This window comes from Dendropsophus ebraccatus, chromosome 2 (genome assembly GCF_027789765.1).
Source record: "Dendropsophus ebraccatus isolate aDenEbr1 chromosome 2, aDenEbr1.pat, whole genome shotgun sequence".
NCBI classification, from domain to species: Eukaryota; Metazoa; Chordata; class Amphibia; order Anura; family Hylidae; genus Dendropsophus; species Dendropsophus ebraccatus.
In genome coordinates this window covers 208,667,156-208,691,034 of record NC_091455.1, presented here as the reverse complement: position 1 = coordinate 208,691,034, position 23,879 = coordinate 208,667,156, and the positions used below count along the sequence as shown (strand labels likewise).

General features: G+C 40.6%; 1 protein-coding gene across 1 annotated transcript; it reads left to right on the top strand.

The window, feature by feature from the left end:
* The first annotated feature begins 585 nt into the window (after positions 1 to 585).
* Positions 586 to 22,278, top strand: LOC138783971 (scinderin-like). The gene is made up of 16 exons (XM_069959346.1): positions 586 to 800; positions 2,792 to 2,946; positions 6,018 to 6,179; positions 9,521 to 9,670; positions 11,250 to 11,342; positions 11,811 to 11,937; positions 13,401 to 13,489; positions 14,093 to 14,308; positions 15,254 to 15,375; positions 16,112 to 16,202; positions 18,168 to 18,338; positions 18,537 to 18,714; positions 19,595 to 19,716; positions 20,389 to 20,466; positions 21,478 to 21,538; positions 22,062 to 22,278. Exons 1-16 carry the CDS (start codon positions 608 to 610, stop codon positions 22,187 to 22,189), a joined length of 2,136 nt encoding a protein of 711 aa, XP_069815447.1. The 5' UTR covers positions 586 to 607; the 3' UTR covers positions 22,190 to 22,278.
* Positions 22,279 to 23,879: the final 1,601 nt, after the last annotated feature.

Here is a 23,879-nt window from a genome sequence, read left to right as displayed (position 1 = left end):
CTCCAGGTTCGCTCATCTCTAGTGATAATAGATACAGAAAGAGAGAGAGAAGGAGAGAAAAGTGAAGGTAGATACAGAAAGAAAAGGAGGAAGGAATTTTTGCACTATGGTCCAGGGTTTACACCATAGATACAAAGAAACAAAGGAGAAGACAAAGTAGAAAGCGAGGGAAGCTAGAGTAGAATGGTTAGAAGTATAGGATGTTACTGTATTGCATACTACTGTATTATTGAGCTGTATACATGCCACATGTATTTAGCTCATAAGCTCCACCTGGTGGTGGCTACAGGGAGCAAGAATTTTTACATTTAACCATCAGCCTATAAAGAAAATTTAAGAAATCAATCAGCCCACACTCTTTGGCTTATTTAGATTAGAAGCTAGAGAATCCCTTTAGGACATCTGTATTGTTCCTTCTTTCTTTCTTGGTTGCTCTTTATTAGTACAAAGTACTTTCTTGGTTTATGATGTGATTATGGGCTGATTGGAAGGTCTCCAGCGTGATGGCAGTCTCCTCCTCCCCCTCCCCCTCCCTCTGTTATATTATATCTGCGCCCTGCATCCAGCTAAGCCACAGAACATTGCAGATCACAGCGATCGGGCAGCCATGAATGTGAAACACTTAGAGTTTAAGAAAGCTGGTCAGCATGGCGGACTTCAAGTCTGGAGGATCGAGAAGATGAAGCTGGCCGAGGTCCCTAAGGAGCTGTATGGGAACTTCTATATAGGAGACGCATATATCGTGCTCCACACCAAGGAGATGCCCTTCTTTAAGGTTTACAACCTGCATTTTTGGCTTGGTAAGTGTTCATTGGTTTTTATTTTATTTTTTTATTTGCATCAATTTAATATGAGAACAGATTCATCCGTCACTGGACCCTAAACTAAAAAAATGCACCTGTGTCCATCAGAAGATTACCTGACCATCGGTCCTCTCCTATATTGTATATTGAGCAGTTTGTCCTTCTTTGTCCATATTGGCCTCAGGGTTGGTCTGGCTATACTTAAAGGGGTGCTCCAGAGGAAAATATGTTTTAAATTAGCTGGTGCTACACAGTTATACAGATTTGTAAAACAAAATCTCCAGTTTTCCAGTACTTATCAGCTTCTGTATGTCTTGCAGGAAGTTATGTATATTTTCCAGTCTGACACAGTGCTCTCTGCTGCCACCTCTGTCCATGTCGGGAACTGTCCAGAGCAGCCACAAATCCCCATAGAAAACCTCTCATGCTCTAGACAGTTCCTGACATGGACAGAGGTGGCAGCAGAGAGCACTGTGTCAGACTGGAAGGAATACCCCACTTCCTGCAGGACATACAGCAGCTGATAAGTACTGGAAGAGTGAAGATTGTTTTAACAGAATTTACAAATCTATATATCTTTCTATCATTACTTTATCCATATTTCTTTTCTCTCCAGACTACTAGCTATCTGGACCCAAAACATATCATTGTTGCACCCAAGTGTCCATGAAACCTTGTATATACCTCTTGCTGCTTCCATCTTAGTACTGTGTAATAATTCTAGACTAGAGACCCCCTGGGTATTATACTTGGGGATGCATAACCTGCACATCTGTAATACACTAGACTTTTTACTGCCAATTTGAAGCGTTTCATTAAAGTGTCACTGTTGTTTAATTTTTTTTCTGCAGAAATCAATAGTACAGGCGATTTTAAGAAACTTTGTAATTGGGTTTATTAGCCAAAAAATGCATTTTTATCATGAAAAAGCAGTTTGAAGCTCTCCCCCCGTCTTCATTGTTCTCTATGGAGAGGGGAGGGGTGGAGGGAGATGAGGCACCAAAACAGGACAACGAGTTAATTTACAGCTACATCACAGCGCTATTTCCTCTTAAGTCAGCACTGACCCCTCTAACCTCTGAATACCGACTTTCATACCGCTCCTGCTGTGTAATCCTTTGTTCTCGGCTCTCTGCTGCCGACTAATCTCCCTCCTCCCCCCTAACCTCTCCATAGAACCGACAGGGGCATGTCTGATGCAACAAGACACAACTTCCTAATAATTAGCAGTGAATGAGAGAGGTGGGGGGGGGGGGGGGGGAACCTGGGAAAAGTTGAAGTTTTGAATGCAGATAATGACATATTTGCCTTATATCTATACACCCAGGCCAATGTAGAGTATCCTATGAGTATCTCATCTAGCACTGGTATCTAAGCCCCATGCTCTGGGATACTCATCTAGGCCAGGGGTAGGGAACCTTGGCCCTCCAGCTGTTGCAAAACTAAAACTCCCATCATGCCTGGGCAGCCAAAGCTTTCGCCAACGTTCCCCCTCCCACTGTTCTAGGCTGTTCCCACAGATACTGCAAAGAGAAAGTATTCAGAGTTAGATGGGGGAATTAGAGGGGAACCTCCTCCGCTTGCTGCCGGCAGCCTGTAATTGGCCGATGTGCTGTTACTATATAATAAGAAGTATCCCGCAGGTCAAAGAAATGGAAAAACTTGTTCCTTTCTTTTTACAATGCAAAAGAATAAATATTTACATTATATATCTAACATAAACTTCTATGTATGACATGGGTAAAGACACCCAGCAAGAGGCAACTGAGGCAGCATGTGCCCTGGCCAGAGGGGGCGCCAGCAAGCTACTCTGCCTCTGCCAGTATATTTAGGTACAAAGCTATAACATGAGTCATTCAGCTGCAATTCTGCACGGAATAAGAGAAGTTTCTACATCTGGGCGTTAAGTTCTGTAAGATAAAGTTATATAATACTATGTATATAATGCAACTAATGTAACTAACATTTGCACAATATAACTTTCTTAGGAAGTGAATGCACTCAGGATGAGAGCACAGCCGCAGCCATATTCACCGTCCAGATGGACGATCACCTTGGAGGGACGGCCGTACAATACCGGGAGCTCCAAGGCTGCGAGAGCAACACATTCCTAGGTCACTTTAAAGCTGGTATCAAATATCAGGTACAAGAATCCAGATTAATCATATATTGGGAGTCTGAGAAATAAAAAGAGTATTGATTCAGTTATTTTATGGTCTACAGTTATCTCAGATACAGTAGCATAGTATAATGGAGAGAAGTGGTGTATTCTTTCCAGCCTGACACAGTGCTCTCTGCTGCCACCTCTGTCCATATCAGGAACTGTACAGAGCAGCAGCAAAACCCCATAGAAAACCTCTCCTGCTCTGGACAGTTCCTGACATGGACAGAGGTGGCAGCAGAGAGCATTGTGTCAGACTGGAGAGAATACACCACTTCCTGCAGGACATACAGCAGCTGATAAGTACTGGAAGACTGGAGATTTTTAAACAGAAGTAAATTACAAATCTATATAAATTTCTCACACCAGTTGGTTTGTAAGAAAACATTTTCTGTGAGAGTACCCCTTTAATTAAAAAATGGAAATAAAATATGAGAAAATAACTGCTATTCTACCGTGACTATATACAAGAATATAACTACTATAATACTGCTCCTATATATAAGAATATAACTACTATAATACTGCTCCTATATATACAGGAATATAACTACTATAATACTGCTCCTATATACAGGAATATAACTACTATAATACTGCTCCCTATATACAGGAATATAACTACTATAATACTGCTCCTATATACAGGAATATAACTACTATAATACTGCTCCTATATATAAGAATATAACTACTATAATACTGCTCCTATATATACAGGAATATAACTACTATAATACTGCTCCTATATACAGGAATATAACTACTATAATACTGCTCCTATATACAGGAATATAACTACTATAATACTGCTCCTATATACAGGGATATAACTACTATAATACTGCTCCTATATACAAGAATATACTACTATAATACTGCTCCTATATACAGGAATATAACTACTATAATCACAGGTAGAAAGAAAGACTGGGGCACTCAACGGACTTGCAACTTCAGTTTATTTGCAGTATGGCTTCAATCCTAAGGTGAGGGAGGACAGATGGAATGGCGGGCGCTTACACCCCCGGGGGTGTAAGCGCCCGCCATTCCATCTGTCCTCCCTCACCTTAGGATTGAAGCCATACTGCAAATAAACTGAAGTTGCAAGTCCGGTGAGTGCCCCAGTCTTTCTTTCTACCTGTGATTTTACACGCCATCCTGTTTCCCTGGGAGCACCCCGCCGCATCAGTTGTGTCAGGTTGGATCACATCTAGTCCTACACGCTAGGTATACCAGCAGTGCCGATCGTACTCTACACCCATATTAATAACTACTATAATACTGCTCCCTATATACAGGTATATAACTACTATAATACTACCTCCTATATACAGGGATATAACTACTATAATACGGTTCAGGGAAGAAAAAGAGCGCTGCACCTCACACCTATGGCTGACACTAGTGCCTCTCGGCTGCAGGAGGAAGGAAGCTTCCCCCAAACAGCACAAGTCTTATCCAGACTCGTGCCGTTTGGGGGCAGCTTCCTCCGCCGGTGGTGCTGGCTGGGTTTTGGTGTGGCATTTTTGGGTCTGGTCCTGTGGCATGGGGGTTGCAGGGCCATTCCATGGCCTCCCTTCCCTGACTGTGCGTGCCTGCGGGGGTGGTGGTCACTGACCGGCACAGTGTGGAATTAGTGTAGGGACCCATGTGTATCAGATACCTGCACGCGGTACATGGGGCAGTATGGCTTGATCAATTCACATACAGAATTCTGATGTTTTTTATGCAGCCAAGAGGTACTAGTATCAGCCATAGGTGTGAGGTGCAGCGCTCTTTTTCTTCCCTGAACCATAACTACTATAATACTGCCCCCTATATACAGGAATATAACTAATACAATACTGCTCCTATATACAAGAATATAACTACTATAATACTGCTCCTATATATACGGTGTGGACTTAGTGTAGGGACCCATGTGTATCAAATACCGGCACGAGGTACATGGGGCAGTATGGCTTGATCAATTCATACACAAAATTCTGATGTGTTTTTTATTTAGCCTAGCGGCACTAGTATCAGCCATAGGTGTGAGGTGCAGCACTCTGTTTCTTCCCTGAACCATAACTACTATAATACTGCTCCTATATACAAGAATATAACTACTATAATACTGCTCCTATATACAAGAATATAACTACTATAATACTGCCTCCTATATACAAGAATATAACTACTATAATACTGCTCCTATACACAGAAATATAACTACTATAATACTGCTCCTATATACAGGAATATAACTACTATAATACTGCCCCCTATATACAGGGATATAACTACTATAATACTGCCCCCTATATACAGGGATATAACTACTATAATACTGCTCCTATATACAGGAATATAACTAATACAATACTGCTCCTATATACAGGAATATAACTACTATAATACTGCTCCTATATACAAGAATATAACTACTATAATACTGCTCCTATATACAAGACTATAACTACTATTATACTGCCTCCACTATACAAGAATATAACTACTATTATACTGCCTCCTATATACAAGAATATAACTACTATAATACTGCTCCTATATACAAGAATATAACTACTATAATACTGCTCCTATATACAAGAATATAACTACTATAATACTGCTCCTATATACAAGAATATAACTACTATAATACTGCCTCGTATATACAAGAATATAACTACTATAATACTGCTCCTATATACAGAAATATAACTACTATAATACTGCTCCTATATACAGGAATATAACTACTATAATACTGCTCCTATATACAAGAATATAACTACTGTAACACTGCTCCTATATACAGAATATAACTACTATAATACTGCTCCTATATACAAGAATATAACTACTATAACACTGCTCCTATATACAGGAATATAACTACTATAATACTGCTCCTATATACAGAAATATAACTACTATAATACTGCCCCCTATATACAATAATATAACTACTATAATACTGCTCCTATATACAAGAATATAACTACTATAATACTGCCTCCTGTAGCTATATCTATATAAGATATATTAGTATATTTCTTCCCCAGGCTGGTGGAGTGGCTTCTGGTTTCACACATGTAGTAACCAATGACCTCACGGCACGACGAGTTCTTCATATCAAAGGTAGAAGAGTGGTCCGGGCTACAGAAGTTCCCTTCAGCTGGTCCAGTTTCAATACGGGAGATTGCTTCATCATTGATGTTGGAGCTGTGAGTAAAGGGGACGGCATTTTATATTTTTTTTAACAAAATGTAACTCAAAATATTATCAGTGTGAAGATTCTTAACCTCCTCCAGCTTCTGTCTGTGGCCAAATCCTAAAAGCTTTTACTACTTAGTGATCAACAGTGGCCACAAAGAAAACACTGGCTGGGTCCTGAACATTGACAGGACTGGGTCGGTATTATACTGAGTGGTCAATCATTAAGTTCAGGTGCAGGGGCGCCTGTCTTTTAGAGGAGTCCCTGCTCCTGTACTGGATTCCCTCACAGCATAAATATCACAAAAAGAAAAGGTAATTTAATTGCATCTTTTTTTTTCGGAATTAATTAGATTTTTTCTAAATTGAACTGCTCATCCCTATAAGTTTATTTCACACCAAAATTATGTGCCAATATTTTTTCTCACTGCGTTACCTTTTAGGCTTTCCCAGGTTTTCTTTTTAATAATCGCGCAAATTCTTGATGACCGAGACACGCATAAAGGGTGAGGCTGGGTTCATACTACGTTTTGGATTTTTTTCATCAGTTTTTACAAAAAAACGGTTGAAAAAATTGATGCCTTTTTGCGTTTTTCCATTGTAAAAAAAACCTGTTTAAAATACATCCATTTTTTTATGTGGTCGACCACATTTTTGTGTACACTAAAAAAAATGGATGTGTTTGGATTCATTCTTTTTATATTGGAAGTCAATGGAAAAATGGATTAAAAGGAATTAACAAAAATGCATCTGTTTTTTCAACCGTTTTTCATACTTCTTTTTGTAAAAACAGATGAATAAACATAGTGTGAACCCAGCCTAACATATAGCTGCTCACACTCATTGCATTACTACATTTGGGCTGGGTTCACACTACGTATATTTCAGTCAGTATTGTGGTCCTCATATTGCAACCAAAACCAGGAGTGGATTAAAAACACAGAAAGGATCTGTTCACACAATGGTGAAATTGAGTGGATGGCCGCCATATAACAGTAAATAACGGCCATTATTTCAATACAACAGCCGTTGTTTTAAAATAACAGCAAATATTTGCCATTAAATGGCGTCCATCCACTCAAATTCAACATTGTGTGAACAGATCCTTTCTGTGTTTTTAATCCACTCCTGGTTTTGGTTGCAATATGAGGACCACAATACTGACTGAAATATACGTAGTGTGAACCCAGCCTTGTACTGTATGGGGGAGCAGGCCTTTGAAAGATGTCCCTGCTCCCATTAAACACTTTTTAAAACGAAACTGAATTCAGTGGCCGATTCATCCAAAGTGACCCCAAATGAATTTCTTGCAATCTGCTCATCATGTTTGGGATCATCAGTGATGAGGAGGAAGCCTTCATTTACCTTAAAGGGACAGTGTGGATCATTTTCAGCCTATTTCCCGCCTATACGAAACGCTTAAGTTTAAAATCACATTGAGTAAAATATTCAAAAAGTACACACACAAATAACTACATACTAACTACTACGGAATGCGCCCCCAGCCGACTTTGCCCCGGCAGGGTAGTAGCATACAGGGCAATGAACTGAACCATCGGCCGGGGAGAGAAGAAGCCTACTTATATTTCTTTGTAGCTCAGGTTCCAAGGATTAGTGCCGCTTGCGGTAACTATTATTTACCCCATTGGTAACCCGTGGTGTTGGACTTTCATTACACCAGAGTTTTACATGTGGCCTTTGTATTGTGAGATAATAGAGTATCAGGCGATTACAGATAGATAATATAGGCTGAGAAATAAATAACTCAAAAAGCTAAAGTTAAACCTATAAGAGTAAAAATAATTTCCTTATTGCTTAAAGAAAGAATTCCACCAATTCGCACCGCGCCTTCACTCTGATATAGTATGTAAATGAGTGATACATTTATGAGGTTGTTTGTGACGCACATAGTCTATACAAGGGGTTAAAGTACAGGAAACACGTGAGCATTGGTGGCGCCCCCTTTTGAGCCTACCTTATATTGCATCCAACGCTGCTGACACAAGGTCGTTCTACCTGCAATGTGCAATCCTACAATTCAATTTACCAGACTGGATAGTGAGGGTCCATAGTAATTGTACCAGCTCTTGGCCCCACACATATCCCAGAGGGACCTTTTTGTCTATAGGGGGCAGTGTCACACTTTAATGATCCAAAGAGCTATGCCAATCACTATTAGGTGGGTAACATATGCTTAAATCGCTGTCATTTTAAAAAACTTCAAGCCAACAGATTAAAAAATCCCATTATTAACCAAAAGTGAGTCCTTATGCTAGAAAAACAGCCCTAAAATCACGGCCACTAGGTGTCTCACTTCTTTGCAATCTGCTGCCCACTGCCTGATGTCAGGGGAAATCTGTCACTAGCAACAGCTAGATCAGGACAAGTTACAGGAAGTGGGGGAGGGACTTAGCATGTGCTATGTGCAGGAGAGATAACTAGAGAAAACCTGGGCTGTGTACCTACAAACTAAGCCAGTCCGTCTGCTGAAAATGATTAACACTGTCCCTTTAAGGTAAATGAAGGCTTCCTTCTCATCACTGACCTCTCATTTAGCTCTGGGCAGCTGCCCCCTTTGTAAATAGCAGTTATCTACTGCTGTTTGTCCACAGTCCATCAGCAACAGGAACAGCTGTAGCAGTCTAGAGCAGGGGCAGGGAAGCTTGGCTCTCCAGCTGTTGCAAAATTGCAACTCCCATCATGCATGGACAGCCAAAGCTAAAGCTTTGGCTGTCCATGCATGATGGGAGTTGTAGTTTTGCAACCGCTGGAGATCCAAGCTTCCCTACCCCTGGTCTAGAGCATAGAATAACCCTTTCCTTGCTGTGATGCTGCTGTTTCTTTCCTTTTAACTTATATAACACTTTACAAAACCAGTGCATCAGTAACCCCTTCTCCCTCCACATACCATCCACTACTGTACTGTGTGAATTATCAGTCCAGAGCTGTGCGCTCTGTTTAGTCCAGTGCGCTTTGTCATATAGCAGAGAGGAGTATGTGGTGTGAGGTGCTGTGATTGGCTGTTGAAATAAGGGAGGAAATCCCTGTGTGTGCACTGCTCCAAACAGCTCAGCCCTTTCTCTGCCTCCTGAAATGTATGAGAATGACTATGAGAAATAGCTGTGTACCATAGAGGGGGCTCTATGGTTCAAAAGTTCCTGCTTTTTAATCTATGAAGAGCTCCGCTCAACTCTATGTGGCAGTGACTGGTATTACATGAATCAATGTTGCAATACCAGAAACAGCCACAGGACAAGAGGGGCGCTATTTCTGGGAGAAAAAAAAAAATCTTTATAATCCTGGTTAAACTATATTAAACTAAATTAAAGGAAGTCATTGTGTTTTCTATTAGGAGATTTACCAGTGGTGCGGAGAGAAGTGCAACAAGTATGAACGCACTAAAGCAGCGCAGCTCGCCAACGGCATTCGTAGCAATGAAAGAAAAGGTAGAGCTAAGCTAATCGTGGTTGAAGATGGGAACGAGTCCCGAGATCTCATCCAGGTAATGCCTGAGAAATGTCCTGTGCACCAATCAGAGCTACTGATACATTATTCTACTGGTGGGGTCACTGTGTACATACATTACATTACTGATCCTGAGTTACATCCTGTATTATACCCCAGAGCTGCACTCACTATTCTGCTGGTGGGGTCACTGTGTACATACATTACATTACTAATCCGGTACTGATCCTGAGTTGCATCCTGTATTATACCCAGAGCTGCACTTACTGTTCTGCTGGTGAGGTCACTGTGTACATACATTACTGATCCTGAGTTACATCCTGTATTATACCCCAGAGCTGCACTCACTATTCTGCTGGTGGGGTCACTGTGTACATACATTACATTACTAATCCGGTACTGATCCTGAGTTACATCCTGTATTATACCCAGAGCTGCACTTACTGTTCTGCTGGTGGGGTCACTGTGTACATACATTACTGATCCTGAGTTACATCCTGTATTATACTCCAGAGCTGCACTCACTATTCTGCTGGTGGGGTCACTGTGTACATACATTACTGATCCTGAGTTACATCCTGTATTATACCCCAGAGCTGCACTCACTATACTGCATTTATTTCTCCCAGTTTATGTACAATGCCATAGGATCTCAGCTAAGCTTTTAGAGAAGAGTGACATCTCAGTGGTGATGAATTCTTAGGAGCATTCTGCAGAATGTTGAATGCAGCTCTTGAGGTTGTGACTGCAGGATAAGATAACTTCACTACAATATAAGTAATCAACTCCTACAACAAAGGACAACAATGTAATCAATAATAATCTTTATTCATAAATTTGCATAAAATCTTGAGACAAACAATAATAAAAAAGCCATAATAGCCATGCACATGGGGCAAGTAATACACAGGAAATATTGAACAGTATTGCACAAGATCCAGTAAACCAGTTATGTAACAATCTATTAGTATTGGTTCATTGCACAATTCCCTTCATGAAAATCATATATATATATTGCACAAGGCCCAGTGGCAGCAAGAGGAATTGATAAAGAAGGGTGAAATCACATAAAATATATAATACCTGTGGTCAAGGAGCGTGCACACACCTTGACCACAGGTATTATATATTTTATGTGATTTCACCCTTCTTTATCAATTCCTCTTGCTGCCACTGGGCCTTGTGCAATATATATATATGATTTTCATGAAGGGAATTGTGCAATGAACCAATACTAATAGACTGTTACATAACTGGTTTACTGGATCTTGTGCAATACTGTTCAATATTTCCTTGTATTACTTGCCCCATGTGCATGGCTATTATGGCTTTTTTATTATTGTTTGTCTCAAGATTTTATGCAAATTTATGAATAAAGATTATTATTGATTACATTGTTGTCCTTTGTTGTAGGAGTTGTGTAGTTGGCTGGAGGACAGGCCGATTTTCTTTGGTCTATATAGGAGTATATACAATATAAGTAATGTAGACTGCTGCTTATACTGAGGGTGCGCTTGCAACGTGCGCTTATACTGAGGGTTGTAGTCGGAGAGCTGTTATTATTAACACCCAGTCCCCAATCTATAGACTTATTCGACTCATTGTATTTCTTGAAGATTTTAGGTCCAAAGCCCAAGTTACCTGAGGGAGAGGAGGACACGGACCATGTGGCTGATGTTACCCACAGGGTGAAGGCCAAGCTACATATGGTAAGATAAAAGTATATCCTTCCCTCCACGATCAGGATCACTCCCATCATATCAGATGATCATTTAGGGACAATTTAACCGGTAGCTCCAAGAATCCTACGCTGATCACTGGTGATCCGTTTTGTGTTCACAACCGCTCTGCAGTGCTATGTGTCTCCATGATAACAGGATAAGATGCTGCCACATGTTCTTCTATTTCCTAATCTACTGCATAAAAGAGAAGGCAGAAGAAAGAGCGTGACTACAGGATCCGACTACAGAGTGGTTGTAGTCTGTAACCATGGAGACACTTTTTTTTTTCTTTTTTTTTTTAAGGTTGCTGCACTTCTTGATATGTATTAGAATAATAATAGATATGCACCCAGGTGATATAAGTGCCCCTCAGGTCAGAGAAGACTCCTTCACCCATGACCAATATTGTTAGAATTATTCCTAGTGACAGATAAGAAGATGTGACCTGTATTCCAGGTGTCAGATGAAAGTGGATCCATGCAGATCACCACAGTGTCAGAGGAAAGCCCCTTCTCCATGTCCATGCTGCTGACTGAGGAATGCTTCATCCTCTATGGCGGAGACAAGATCTTTGTCTGGAAAGGTAAAATAAATAAATAAATAGGACATTGATGGATAGATAGAAGATAGATAGATAGATAGATAGATAGATAGATAGATAGATAGATAGATAGATAGATAGATAGATAGATATAGTAGATAGATAGATAGATAGATAGATAGATAGATAGATAGATAGATAGATAGATAGATAGATAGATGGATAGATATAGTAGATAGATAGATAGATAGATAGATAGATAGATAGATAGGAGATAGATAGATAGATAGATAGATAGATAGATAGGAGATAGATAGATAGATAGATAGATAGATAGATAGATAGATAGATAGATAGATATAGTAGATAGATAGATAGATAGATAGATAGATAGATAGATAGATAGATAGATAGATAGATATAGTAGATAGATAGATAGATAGATAGATAGATAGATAGATAGATAATAGATAGATAGATAGATAGATAGATAGATAGATAGATAGGAGATAGATAGGAGATAGATGGATAGATAGATAGGAGATAGATAGATAGATAGATAGATAGATAGATAGATAGATAGATAGATAATAGATAGATAGATAGATATAGTAGATAGATAGATAGATAGATAGATAGATAGATAGATAGATAGATAGATAATAGATAGATAGATAGATAGATAGATAGATAGATAGATAGATAGATAGATAGATAGATAGGAGATAGATAGGAGATAGATGGATAGATAGATAGGAGATAGATAGGAGATAGATAGGAGATAGATAGATAGATAGGAGATAGATAAATAGGAGATAGATAGATAGATAGATAGATAAATAGATAGATAGATAGGAGATAGATAGATAGATAGGAGATAGATAGATAGATAGATAGATAGATAGATAGATAGATAGATAGATAGGATATAGATAGATAGGAGATAGATAGATAGATAGATAGATAGATAGATAGATAGATAGATAGATAGATAGATAGATGATAGATAGGAGATAGATAGGAGATAGATAGATAGATAGATAGATAGATAGATAGATAGATAGATAAATAGATAGATAGATAGATAGGAGATAGATAGATAGATAGATAGATAGATAGGAGATAGATAGATAGATAGATAGATAGATTTCCCCACAGCACGTCTTGTAGATCAAACGAAGTGATTTATTTCATTTTCAGAATTAGCAAAATAACAGTGCAACACAGCAAAAGTGAGACAAGCATTGGAGACCGCAGAGACGTTGCATCAGACTCACTTTTGCTGTGTTGCACTGTTGCTGTTGCTGTTATTTTGCTAATTCTGAAAATGAAATAAATCACTTTGTTTGATCTACAAGACGTGCTGTGGGGAATTCCTTGATATAACTAAGTGGCTTTTGGTCAGAGCCGTCCCTGCTGGCACTCGGACTCCACAAACTGGTATAGTGCTACCTGTATACTGTGATAGATAGGAGATAGATAGATAGATATTATTATTTTTTTAGGCAAAAAGTCTAATAAAGAAGAGAAGAGGACGGCCCTGAAGACTGCAGAAGATTACCTGAAAAAGATGAATTTAGCTGTGAATACTCAGGTATTAACCCCTAATGTACCCAGTCTACTGCAGCAGTGGAGAAGAGGACCAGTATGGAGAGCAGTGCACTGCGGTGTCTTCCTCCATTGTTATCTATTATGATGCCAGAGAATGAGGTTGGGAAAAAATAAACCATATACAGTATCTGTATTCCCGGAATGGAAAATACATTTCAGTATGTGCTCCTCCCTTCTTCAGGTCCATGTTTTACATTACAACATCAATGACCAGGAACCTCTCCTTACAGTGTAACCGTACGATCACTATGTCGCTAGTAGAGACATAACAGCATCAGTAACATCAGATTTTTTACCTCTGAACCAGTTTATATTAGTATAAAAAACATTTCTAGAAGACAAAGGTCACAGCTTCATTACAAGCAGATGCTGAGGGCTCAAGGGATTGTACATTATAAGAATGGTCCATGGTCCTGAGGAAGGGACAAGCACCATCTGAAACTCGTTGTGAATATTGCAAATAAAGGAATATATTTGATTATCTTTTATTCGTCTGTTCTCGCTCTCCTGCATCACTTTTTCTTCCCTGTGCATTGTTACAGTTCTTATAATGCTTTTATATGAGATTTACATGGTTCTGTTATAGATTATTGTCCTGCCAGAGGGAGGCGAGACCCCAATGTTTAAACAGTATTTCAAAGACTGGAAGGATAAAGAGCAAAGCGAAGGATTCGGGAAAGCGGTCACCAAAGGAAAAATTGCAAATATAAAGCAAACAGAGTTTGATGCAAAATTACTTCACACCTCTCCAAAAATGGCTGCAAAGTACAACATGATGGATGATGGATCTGGAAAAGTAGAGGTAGTTCTAATTTGGTTTTAATGTATACTACTATAATACTGCCCCCTATGTACAAAAATGTAACTACTATAATACTGCTCCTATATACAAGAATATAACTACAATAATACTGCTCCTATATACAAGAATATAACTACTATAATACTGCTCCTATATACAAGAATATAACTACTATAATACTGCTCCTATATACAGGAATATAACTACTATAATACTACTCTATATACAAGATTATAACTACTATAATACTGCTCCTATATACAGGAATATAACTACTATAATACTGCCCCCTATATACAAGTATATAACTACTATAATACTGCCTCCTATATAGAAGAATATAACTACTATAATACTGCCCTCTATGTACAAAAATGTAACTACTATAATACTGCTCCTATATACAAGAATATAACTACTATAATACTGCCCCCTATATACAGGAATATAACTACTATAATACTGCCCCTATATACAGGAATATAACTACTATAATACTGCTCCTATATACAAGAATATAACTACTATAATACTGCTCCTATATACAAGAATATAACTACTATAATACTGCTCCTATATACAGGAATATAACTACTATAATACTGTTCCTATATACAAGAAAATAACTACTATAATACTGTCCCCTATATACAGGAATATAACTACTATAATACTGCTCCTATATACAAGAATATAACTACTATAATACTGCTCCTATATACAGGAATATAACTACTATAATACTGCCCCTATATACAAGAATATAACTACTATAATACTGCTCCTATATACAGGAATATAACTACTATAACACTGCCTCCTGTATACAAGAATATATATGTATGAATATATATGTATATATATATATATATATATATATATATATATATATATATCCACATTGCATTTCTAATACAGTGAATTGTTATGGGATTTCTCTTGAAGATTTGGCGAGTTGAAGCCGCTGGCAGAGTTCCTGTAGACCCGGAGACCTATGGACAGTTCTATGGTGGAGATTGTTACATTATTTTATACAGTTCAGCTAAAGGGACAGTGATTTATACCTGGTGAGTGAAAATGGAGAAAACATCATTGTTGACTTTGCATTTAAAGGGTTTATCCAGGCTTAGAAAAACATGGCCGCTTTCTACAGGGAACAGCACCAGTCTTGTCCTCAATTTGGGGCGTTGGGTTTTGCAGATCAGTTCCATTGAAGTAAATGAATCATAATTGTAATACCACACACAACCTGAAGACAGGGGTGTCGCTGTTTTGCAAGAAAGTAGCTGTGTTATTTCTAATTCTGAATAACCCCAGTAAGTTATTTATTCACTTCTTACCCACTATCCTGTATTCTTACATTTGACCACTAGAGGCCGCTAGTGGCACGCTTCTTTACTGCAGCTTTATCTCATTATCATTAGTTACATAACCTCAGTTTGGCTGTAATTTGGGAGACATTAGCTGCTTTTAGGCTTTTTTAGAGATCATTCTCCACCTAGAGATCAGGATCAGATTAGAGGGATTTGTACATGGGATTTCCTTACTACTTTAACTCTTTCAGACTTCACATAGAAGTTTGGACATCTCCGCTTTAGAGGCCTTTGGTACTTAATAGTGATGATACAGTCTATAGTTTGCATAGTCTCTATTATCAGGGTCCATTGAGCAGCCTGACCCATCTCCTTGATATTCCAGATTACCAGGTTATGTTCCAGGCTATTCTATTCTGTATCCGGATATTGGGGGTCATCCAGATGGCGGATTAGTGGAAGTTCACGACTTTCTTCTTCTTCCTCTCAGGCAGGGGAATCATTCCACCAAAGACGAGATCACATTGTCGGCCTTCCTGACGGTGCAGCTGGATCGCTCCATGAAGGCCGGAGCCACTCATGTCAGTGTAACGTTATCAGCGCTGGAGCGTTATAAGCTATTATGCCTCCTTCATCCTCTCTTCTTCCTCCATTATGTCCTCTGTTTCTTTATGACTTCATTATCTCCATGTGAATAATTAATCAGCTTTTCATTTTTCACGCATTTTCCTCCCGCTTTGATCCTCCTTAATTTATTCAGCCGCTAATATTCTACATAGACGATCCATCCAGTTAGGCCTTAAAGGGGAACTCCACTTTTAATCCCCATTGGCTGTATAGTCAGGAGATGTACAATCTGCAGTATATCTGTACTATTGTTATGGCTTTCAGTGCTCTTTTTCACTCTGTCCCACTTTTATACATGGAAACCATCAGCAAGTTGCTGTTGACGGATCTTGATTTAGTTGGGATCATGAGAGCGGTGGTGAGAGCACAATGCACAGATGTGGCTGGCTTATGCTGGGACATACACAGGGGAGCCCACACACATACACCTGCCATTGCAGAGGTGGTCGGTTGTTTACAGCGCTATACGGTAATGAGTCCCCGGGAGAGATGGAAGAAGAATGATAGGATATATACGATCGCCACCTCTTATCAGCAGTCACACAATACAACTACTCACTACTATAAATCTATATACTAAAGCAAACACCAGCACAGTATGGTGCCCCAGTGACGTCCCCCCCCAGCAGATCTTTATAGGTGACTCGGCCACCCTGTGCTGTCCATTGATAACATTGTCTATACAGAGGTCAATGGGCTGAGTCAATACTATGGACAAAGAGCTGGATGAGAACGGGTGCACATGTAACACTGGTGTCCGGTGTATTCATCACGTGAGGAAAACACTATAGGACTGCTATGAGTATAATGATACACCATGGGTGTGTATGTATGTGTATATATATATATATATATATATATATATATATATATATATATATAAATATATATATATTGGTCGAGTTATAGAAACTTTAATGCAAGTAGTTTTCAAATCAACTGGTGCCAGAAAGTTATATAGATTGGTAAATTACTTCTAATTAAATATCTCCAGTCTTCCAATACTTATCAGCTGCTGCATGTCCTGCATGAATTGGTGTATTCTCTCCAATCTGACACAGTGCTCTCTGCTGCCCCCTCTGTCCATGTCAGGAACTGTCCAGAGCAGCAGCAAATCCCCACAGAAAACCTCTCCTGCTCTGGACAGTTCCTGACATGGACAGAGGTGACAGCAGAGAGCACTGTGTCAGACTAGAGAGAGTAAACCTCTTCCTGCTAGGCATACAGCAGCTGAGAAGTACTGGAAGACTGGAGATTTTTTATTAGAAACAATTTATAAATCTATATAACTTTCTGACACCCACTAATTTTAAAAAAGAAAAAGTTTCTCCACTGGAGTACCCTTTTAAGTTACATATCTAAAAAAAATTATATTGACAGTCATTTTTGCAAATTTAATACTACAAGGGAGGAATTTAACTTCAGAGATTCATTTAAGTTTTTTTTTCCCTAAATCAACCATCAGATTTAATGGCTGTCCTGGATTTGGTGATGCTTTTCTGCTTAGAGGAGCAGGGACCCTTGTTGACATTAAAGGAGTCCCTGCTGCTGTACCTAGTTCTGCTGTATACACTGTCAGCCTCATGCTCAGTCAATAGTCACTGGGCCTGGGACAGAGTGTCCTGCCCAGATTGTAAGTGATGATGTTTACCACCAGGTGGCAGCCATGCACTCTATGCTTCACTGCTCAGTAAGCACAGGAGCAGGGGCACCTATCTTTAACAGGACTAACTGCTCCTGGGGGGGAAGTGGGGGGGGGGGGGGGGGGGGGGGGGGAAATCACTGGAAGTGAATAAAAAAAAAATCAGACTTTTTGTAAAATATCTAAAAAATTTAAGTTATTTCTGAATCTATTGGTGACGACATTCAAAATAATAATTATGATGATGATGATGATGATAATAATAATATTTTTCTAGACTCGAGTCTCCCAGGGGAAAGAACCGGCCCATCTCTTGGCCATATTCAAGGACAAGCCGCTCATCGTGTTCAAGGACGGGACATCCAGGAAGGGCGGTCAGACTCCTCCCCGCCCCATACGCCTGTTCCAAGTGAGGAAGAACCTGGGATCAATTACCAGGATCAATGAGGTACAGAACAGACTGGATACTTCTATAAGGAGTGATCAATACTCATATCCTATACATTATGTGGGAGCTGTAGTACCACACACAACCTCAGGACAGAGGTGGGGCTGTTTTTTGGAAGGAAGTAGCCATCTTGGAGAACCCCTTTAAGTGACCTCACAGACACGACTCCCCCATAAGCATCTCCGTTTCTGTCTGCAGGTGGACGTTGACGCCCAATCACTCAATTCCAATGATGCTTTTGTACTGAAACTTGCAAATAACTCCGCCATCATGTGGATCGGGAAGGGGGCAAATGAGGAGGAAATAAAAGGCACAGAATACCTGGTGACCACCATGAAGTGGAAAGGGACAAAAGTGCAAGAAGGCAAAGAGCCGGGTATGAGATCAATCACAATAGGATGTCACATGATATGCAAATTAGGAAAGCTGTAACTCTAGCGCCACCTATAGGTAACTGCCTTAAAAGTCGATGTCCACCCATAGTAGAGTCTTGAAATGTGACTTAAAGGGATACTCCAATGAAAATATACATTTCTTTTCTTTCAAATCAGCTGGTCTCAGAAAGTTATATAGATTTGTAATTTACTTCTATTTAAAAATCTCAAGTCTTCCCATACTTATCAGCTGCTGGATGTCCTGCAGGAAGTGGTGTATTCTCTCCAGTCTGACACAGTGCTCTCTGCTGCCACCTCTGTCCATGTCAGGAACTGTCCAGAGCAGCAGCAAATCCCCATAGAAAACCTCTCCTGCTCTGGACAGTTCCTGACATGGACAGAGGTGGCAGCAGAGAGCACTGTGTCAGACTGTAATAATACACCATTTCCTGTAGGACATACAGCAGCTGATAAGTATAGGAAGACTGGAGATTTCTTAATAGAAGTAAATTACAAATCTGTATAACTTTCTGACACCAGTTGATTTGAAAGAAAAAGATTTCCTCCAGAGTACCCCTTTAAGGATATTAGCCAAACCAGATATCCCTTTAAAGCACCAGACATTGACTTACAGAGTGGCTGCCTATAGGTGGCGGTAGAGAGACAGATCTCCTCAATTAGAACCAGAGGAACTGGTCTGTAGGGACAGGTAACATCTTACATAGAGCAAATGGACTGAAAGCAATTGTCATCACTAGGATGAACACTCACTATGTAACAGAGATGATGATGATGATGATGATGATGAAGTAATAAAACGGCTCATATGATATTGTGGATTATACTGCATAGCTCATCCTATAGGTGTCTTCCCTTTAACAGATGTATTCTGGTCCACCCTGGGGGGTAAGAAGGAATATCAGACGTCTCCTTTACTCGAGAGCCAACTGGATGATCACCCACCCAAGCTGTTCGGATGCTCCAATAAGACCGGGAGATTTCTGGTAATAATATGGTTCTTCTCAAAGGGGTTGTCCCATTACCATCATCCTTAAAGGGATTCTGTCACTTCCAATCTGCCCTCCTAAAACCCTAAGCCACGTAGGATAAAGAATGCTGATTCCAAATCTGTAATTTGTAGCTCCAGGTACAGGTACTCCAGATTTTGTTTAATATATTGGTATCAGAAAGTTATACAGACCTGTAAATTACTTCTGTTTAGAAATCTCCAGTCCTCCAGTACTTATCAGCTGCTGTATGTCCTGCAGGAAAGGAGAGGTTTTCTATGGGGATGTTCTACTGCTTTAGACAGTTTCTGACATGGACAGAGGTGGCAGCAGAGAGCACTGTGTCAGACTGGAAAGAATGCCCTACTTCCTGCAGGACATACAGCAGCTGATAAGTACTGGGAAATTGGACATTTATTTATTTATTTCTGGCACCAATTACTACACCAGTACTCCTTTAATAGGTAATATGAGCTCTGAGTCACCTCTCTTCTTCTAGCCTAAGCAGAGAGCTGCCTAGCCAGGAAGGAAACACTCATGTGTTATAGTCAGTGGCATAGGTACCATGGAGGCAGACCACGCAACCGCTATGAGGTCCATGTGGCATGGGTTTCACCATCTACTTTCTTGCAGTATCTATAATAGCCTTGTGGTCATTATAACTTCTAGGTTGAGGAAGTGCCGGGGGAGTTCACACAAGAAGACCTGGCCGAGGATGATGTAATGATGCTGGATACCTGGGAACAGGTAAATGCTGCAATCCATTGGGTAAAAGGACCTAATGGATGCCAGATTAGCAAATATTCTGGATTACTAGACTCTAATACAATTACGTTGTCTTGAATATCAGATGTTGGATAAAAGGGTGGAATACCTTGTAATAAAGCTGCTAGGGGGCGGGGCAAAACCAGACGTCCTTCCCCTGCTTACTGTGACACTCAGATACCTGCGGCCACCACTAGAGGGGGCTCATAGAATTCAACTGCTGACAAGCAGAGCTTCTCTATACAGTCACTATGTGTTATACACCTCATGAGCACAGAAATTCCCGCATAACCTATTATCTATTAAGTCTCCTTCCCCCAGTTCTCAGCTGCTGCTTTCTGCTGAAGACACAAAAATCTGTTTGTGAGCCTTTGTCTCTGTCTCCGCCTCCCTTCTGAGACATCTGATGTAAATAAATCACTGGCTGGCTGTATCTGCAACATTGTAGCTTCTTTATAAAGCTGGGAGGGTTAATTACAGTGAGTTCATTAGCAGCTTGACCACAGAATAACCCTCCCAGCATTACAAAGAAGCTAAAAAAGTTTTAGATAAAGCCTGCCAGCGACTTGTTTACATCAGCTGTCTCAGAAGGGAGGGGGAGGGGGTGACAGAGAGAAAGGCTTACACACAGATTTCTGTGTCTTCAGCAGAAAGAAGCAGCTCAGAACGGGGGGAAGGATACTGAATAGATAATAATAAGTATGGAAGGAATTGTTAGTCTCACTATGGGCAGCAACATATCGAAAGTTATGTTTGAGTGGAATACCCCTTTAAGTCCAAACTAGTGTTGGCCAAGGTGTATTATTGGGGTGTATTAAAGGAAGTTTTTGTCAAGGTTCAATGTCCTATATATGTTCAATATTATACCATCAATAAGAACCTGGGCCATGTGGTGGATCTTTTTGTTCTTTGTTGGGAAAGTCCAACCCTGGGCCACGCGTGAAGGATCCTCCCAGTCCTGAATAAATATATATCCTCCACTATTTCTTATAGATATTTTTGTGGGTCGGAGTTGATTCCAATGATGTAGAGAAGAAGGAATCTCAGGTGGCAGGTAAGTCTATTGTCCTTCTCCGTTTCTTTGGCTAGTGACTATCTTTCCTGACTTCCCGTAGCCTTTGCCATTTAGTTTATCTGGGTTACTTTTTGGAGGGCGTATGATAAGCAGCTGCCATGCATGGTCAACCTGAGGGGGGGTCCTATTAGTAAATTGTAAGTTAATAGAGTGGGAGATCCTCATTTCTTGGCCAGAAAGGAAAACACAAGAGGATCTATTGTGGAGGAGCGGCCACTGCCTGCATTGTGGGCACGGTGTAATGCCTGTTTTCCCCTGTGGGGGCACTGTGAGGAAATGGAACTCTTACTGGCAGGTTTCCCCACAGATTACAGCGATCATTGGGGGTCCCAGTACTGAGGTGCTTTGCATCTTATTATTGAAGAACTATTCTAATACAGTAGGGATTGACCACGCCAGCTGTCCCCTTTAAGGGCGGGTTGACCACTCCTTGTTTGCCTCCTGCTTATTCCATCACCTTGATCCTTATTTCCGACCCTCTGACAATTGATTTTGGTTGTAGCCAAACGCTATCTGGAGAGTGATCCTTCAGGAAGAGACAGAAACATCCCCATCACCATTGTCAAGCAGGGACACGAGCCGCCCTCATTCACCGGATGGTTTTTGGCTTGGGATTCCAAGAGATGGTGAAAGTGAAGGACGATTTACGTGGACATTTTCGTATTTTATACCTCATTCATCAGTCGTCTTTTATTACGTTAGATAAACATCAGAACCTGTTTTTTTTTCTGGCTGATTTTATTGTTGAAACAATTGGATTGTAACATTATTGGAGGTTGCTAAGCAACGACATCATTGTAAGAAGAATCCTTCTTCATATGACCCTATAACCCTATGGTGGCTCCGCAATGGTGTTCTCCAATGTGTAGAATGAAAACACAGAATGAGCTTGACTGCCCAGGAAACACCACCAAAAGGAGCTACACCATCGAAAGAGGCTACACCACCGAAAGGACTACACCACCGAAAGGACTACACCACCGAAAGAGGCTACACCACCGAAAGAGGCTACACCACAGAAAGAACTACACCACCGAAAGGACTACACCACCGAAAGGGCTACACCACTGAAAGGGCTACACCACCGAAAGAGGCTACACACCGAAAGGGCTACACCACCGAAAGAGGCTACACCACCGAAAGAGGCTACACCACAGAAAGGACTACACCACCGAAAGAGGCTACACCACCGAAAGGACTACACCACCGAAAGGACTACACCACCGAAAGAGGCTACACACCGAAAGGACTACACCACCGAAAGAGGCTACACCACCGAAAGAGGCTACACCACCGAAAGGACTACACCACTGAAAGGGCTACACCACCGAAAGAGGCTACACACCGAAAGGGCTACACCACCGAAAGGGCTACACCACCGAAAGAGGCTACACACTGAAAGGGCTACACCACCGAAAGAGGCTACACACCGAAAGAGGCTACACACTGAAAGGGCTACACCACCGAAAGAGGCTACACACTGAAAGGGCTACACCACCGAAAGAGGCTACACACCGAAAAGGCTACACCACCGAAAGAGGCTACACACTGAAAGGGCTACACACCGAAAGAGGCTACACACTGAAAGGGCTACACCACCGAAAGAGGCTACACACCGAAAGAGGCTACACACTGAAAGGGCTACACCACCGAAAGAGGCTACACCACCGAAAGAGGCTACACACCGCAAAGGGCTACACCACCGAAAGAGGCTACACACCGAAAGGGCTACACCACCGAAAGAGGCTATACACCGAAAGGACTACACCACCGAAAGAGGCTACACACCGAAAGGGCTACACCACTGAAAGAGGCTACACACCGAAAGGGCTACACCACCGAAAGAGGCTACACACCGAAAGAGGCTACACCACCGAAAGAGGCTACACACTGAAATACGCTAGACCACTGAAAGATGCTAGACCACCTAAAGAGGCTAAACCACCAAAAGGGCTACACCAGTGAAAGTGGCAAAACACTGAAAAAGGTTAGACCACCGAAAGAGGCTACACTACCGAAAGAGGTTAGACTACTGAAAAAGGCTACACTCCAGAAGAAGCTAGATCACCTAAAAGGCTACACAACGGAAAGAAGCTAGACCACTGAAAAGGGTTACACTACTAAAAGAGGCTACACCACCAAATAAAGCTACACCAATGAAAGCCTAAAACAACAAAAGAGGCTAGACCACCAAAAGAAGCTAACCCACCGAAAGGGGCTAAACCACCGAATAAAGCTACACCACCAAAAGAAGCTACATCACCCAAAGAGCATCAGTGAGGATGATAGCTCCATCCCCAGTGTACCAGAAACATTAGCA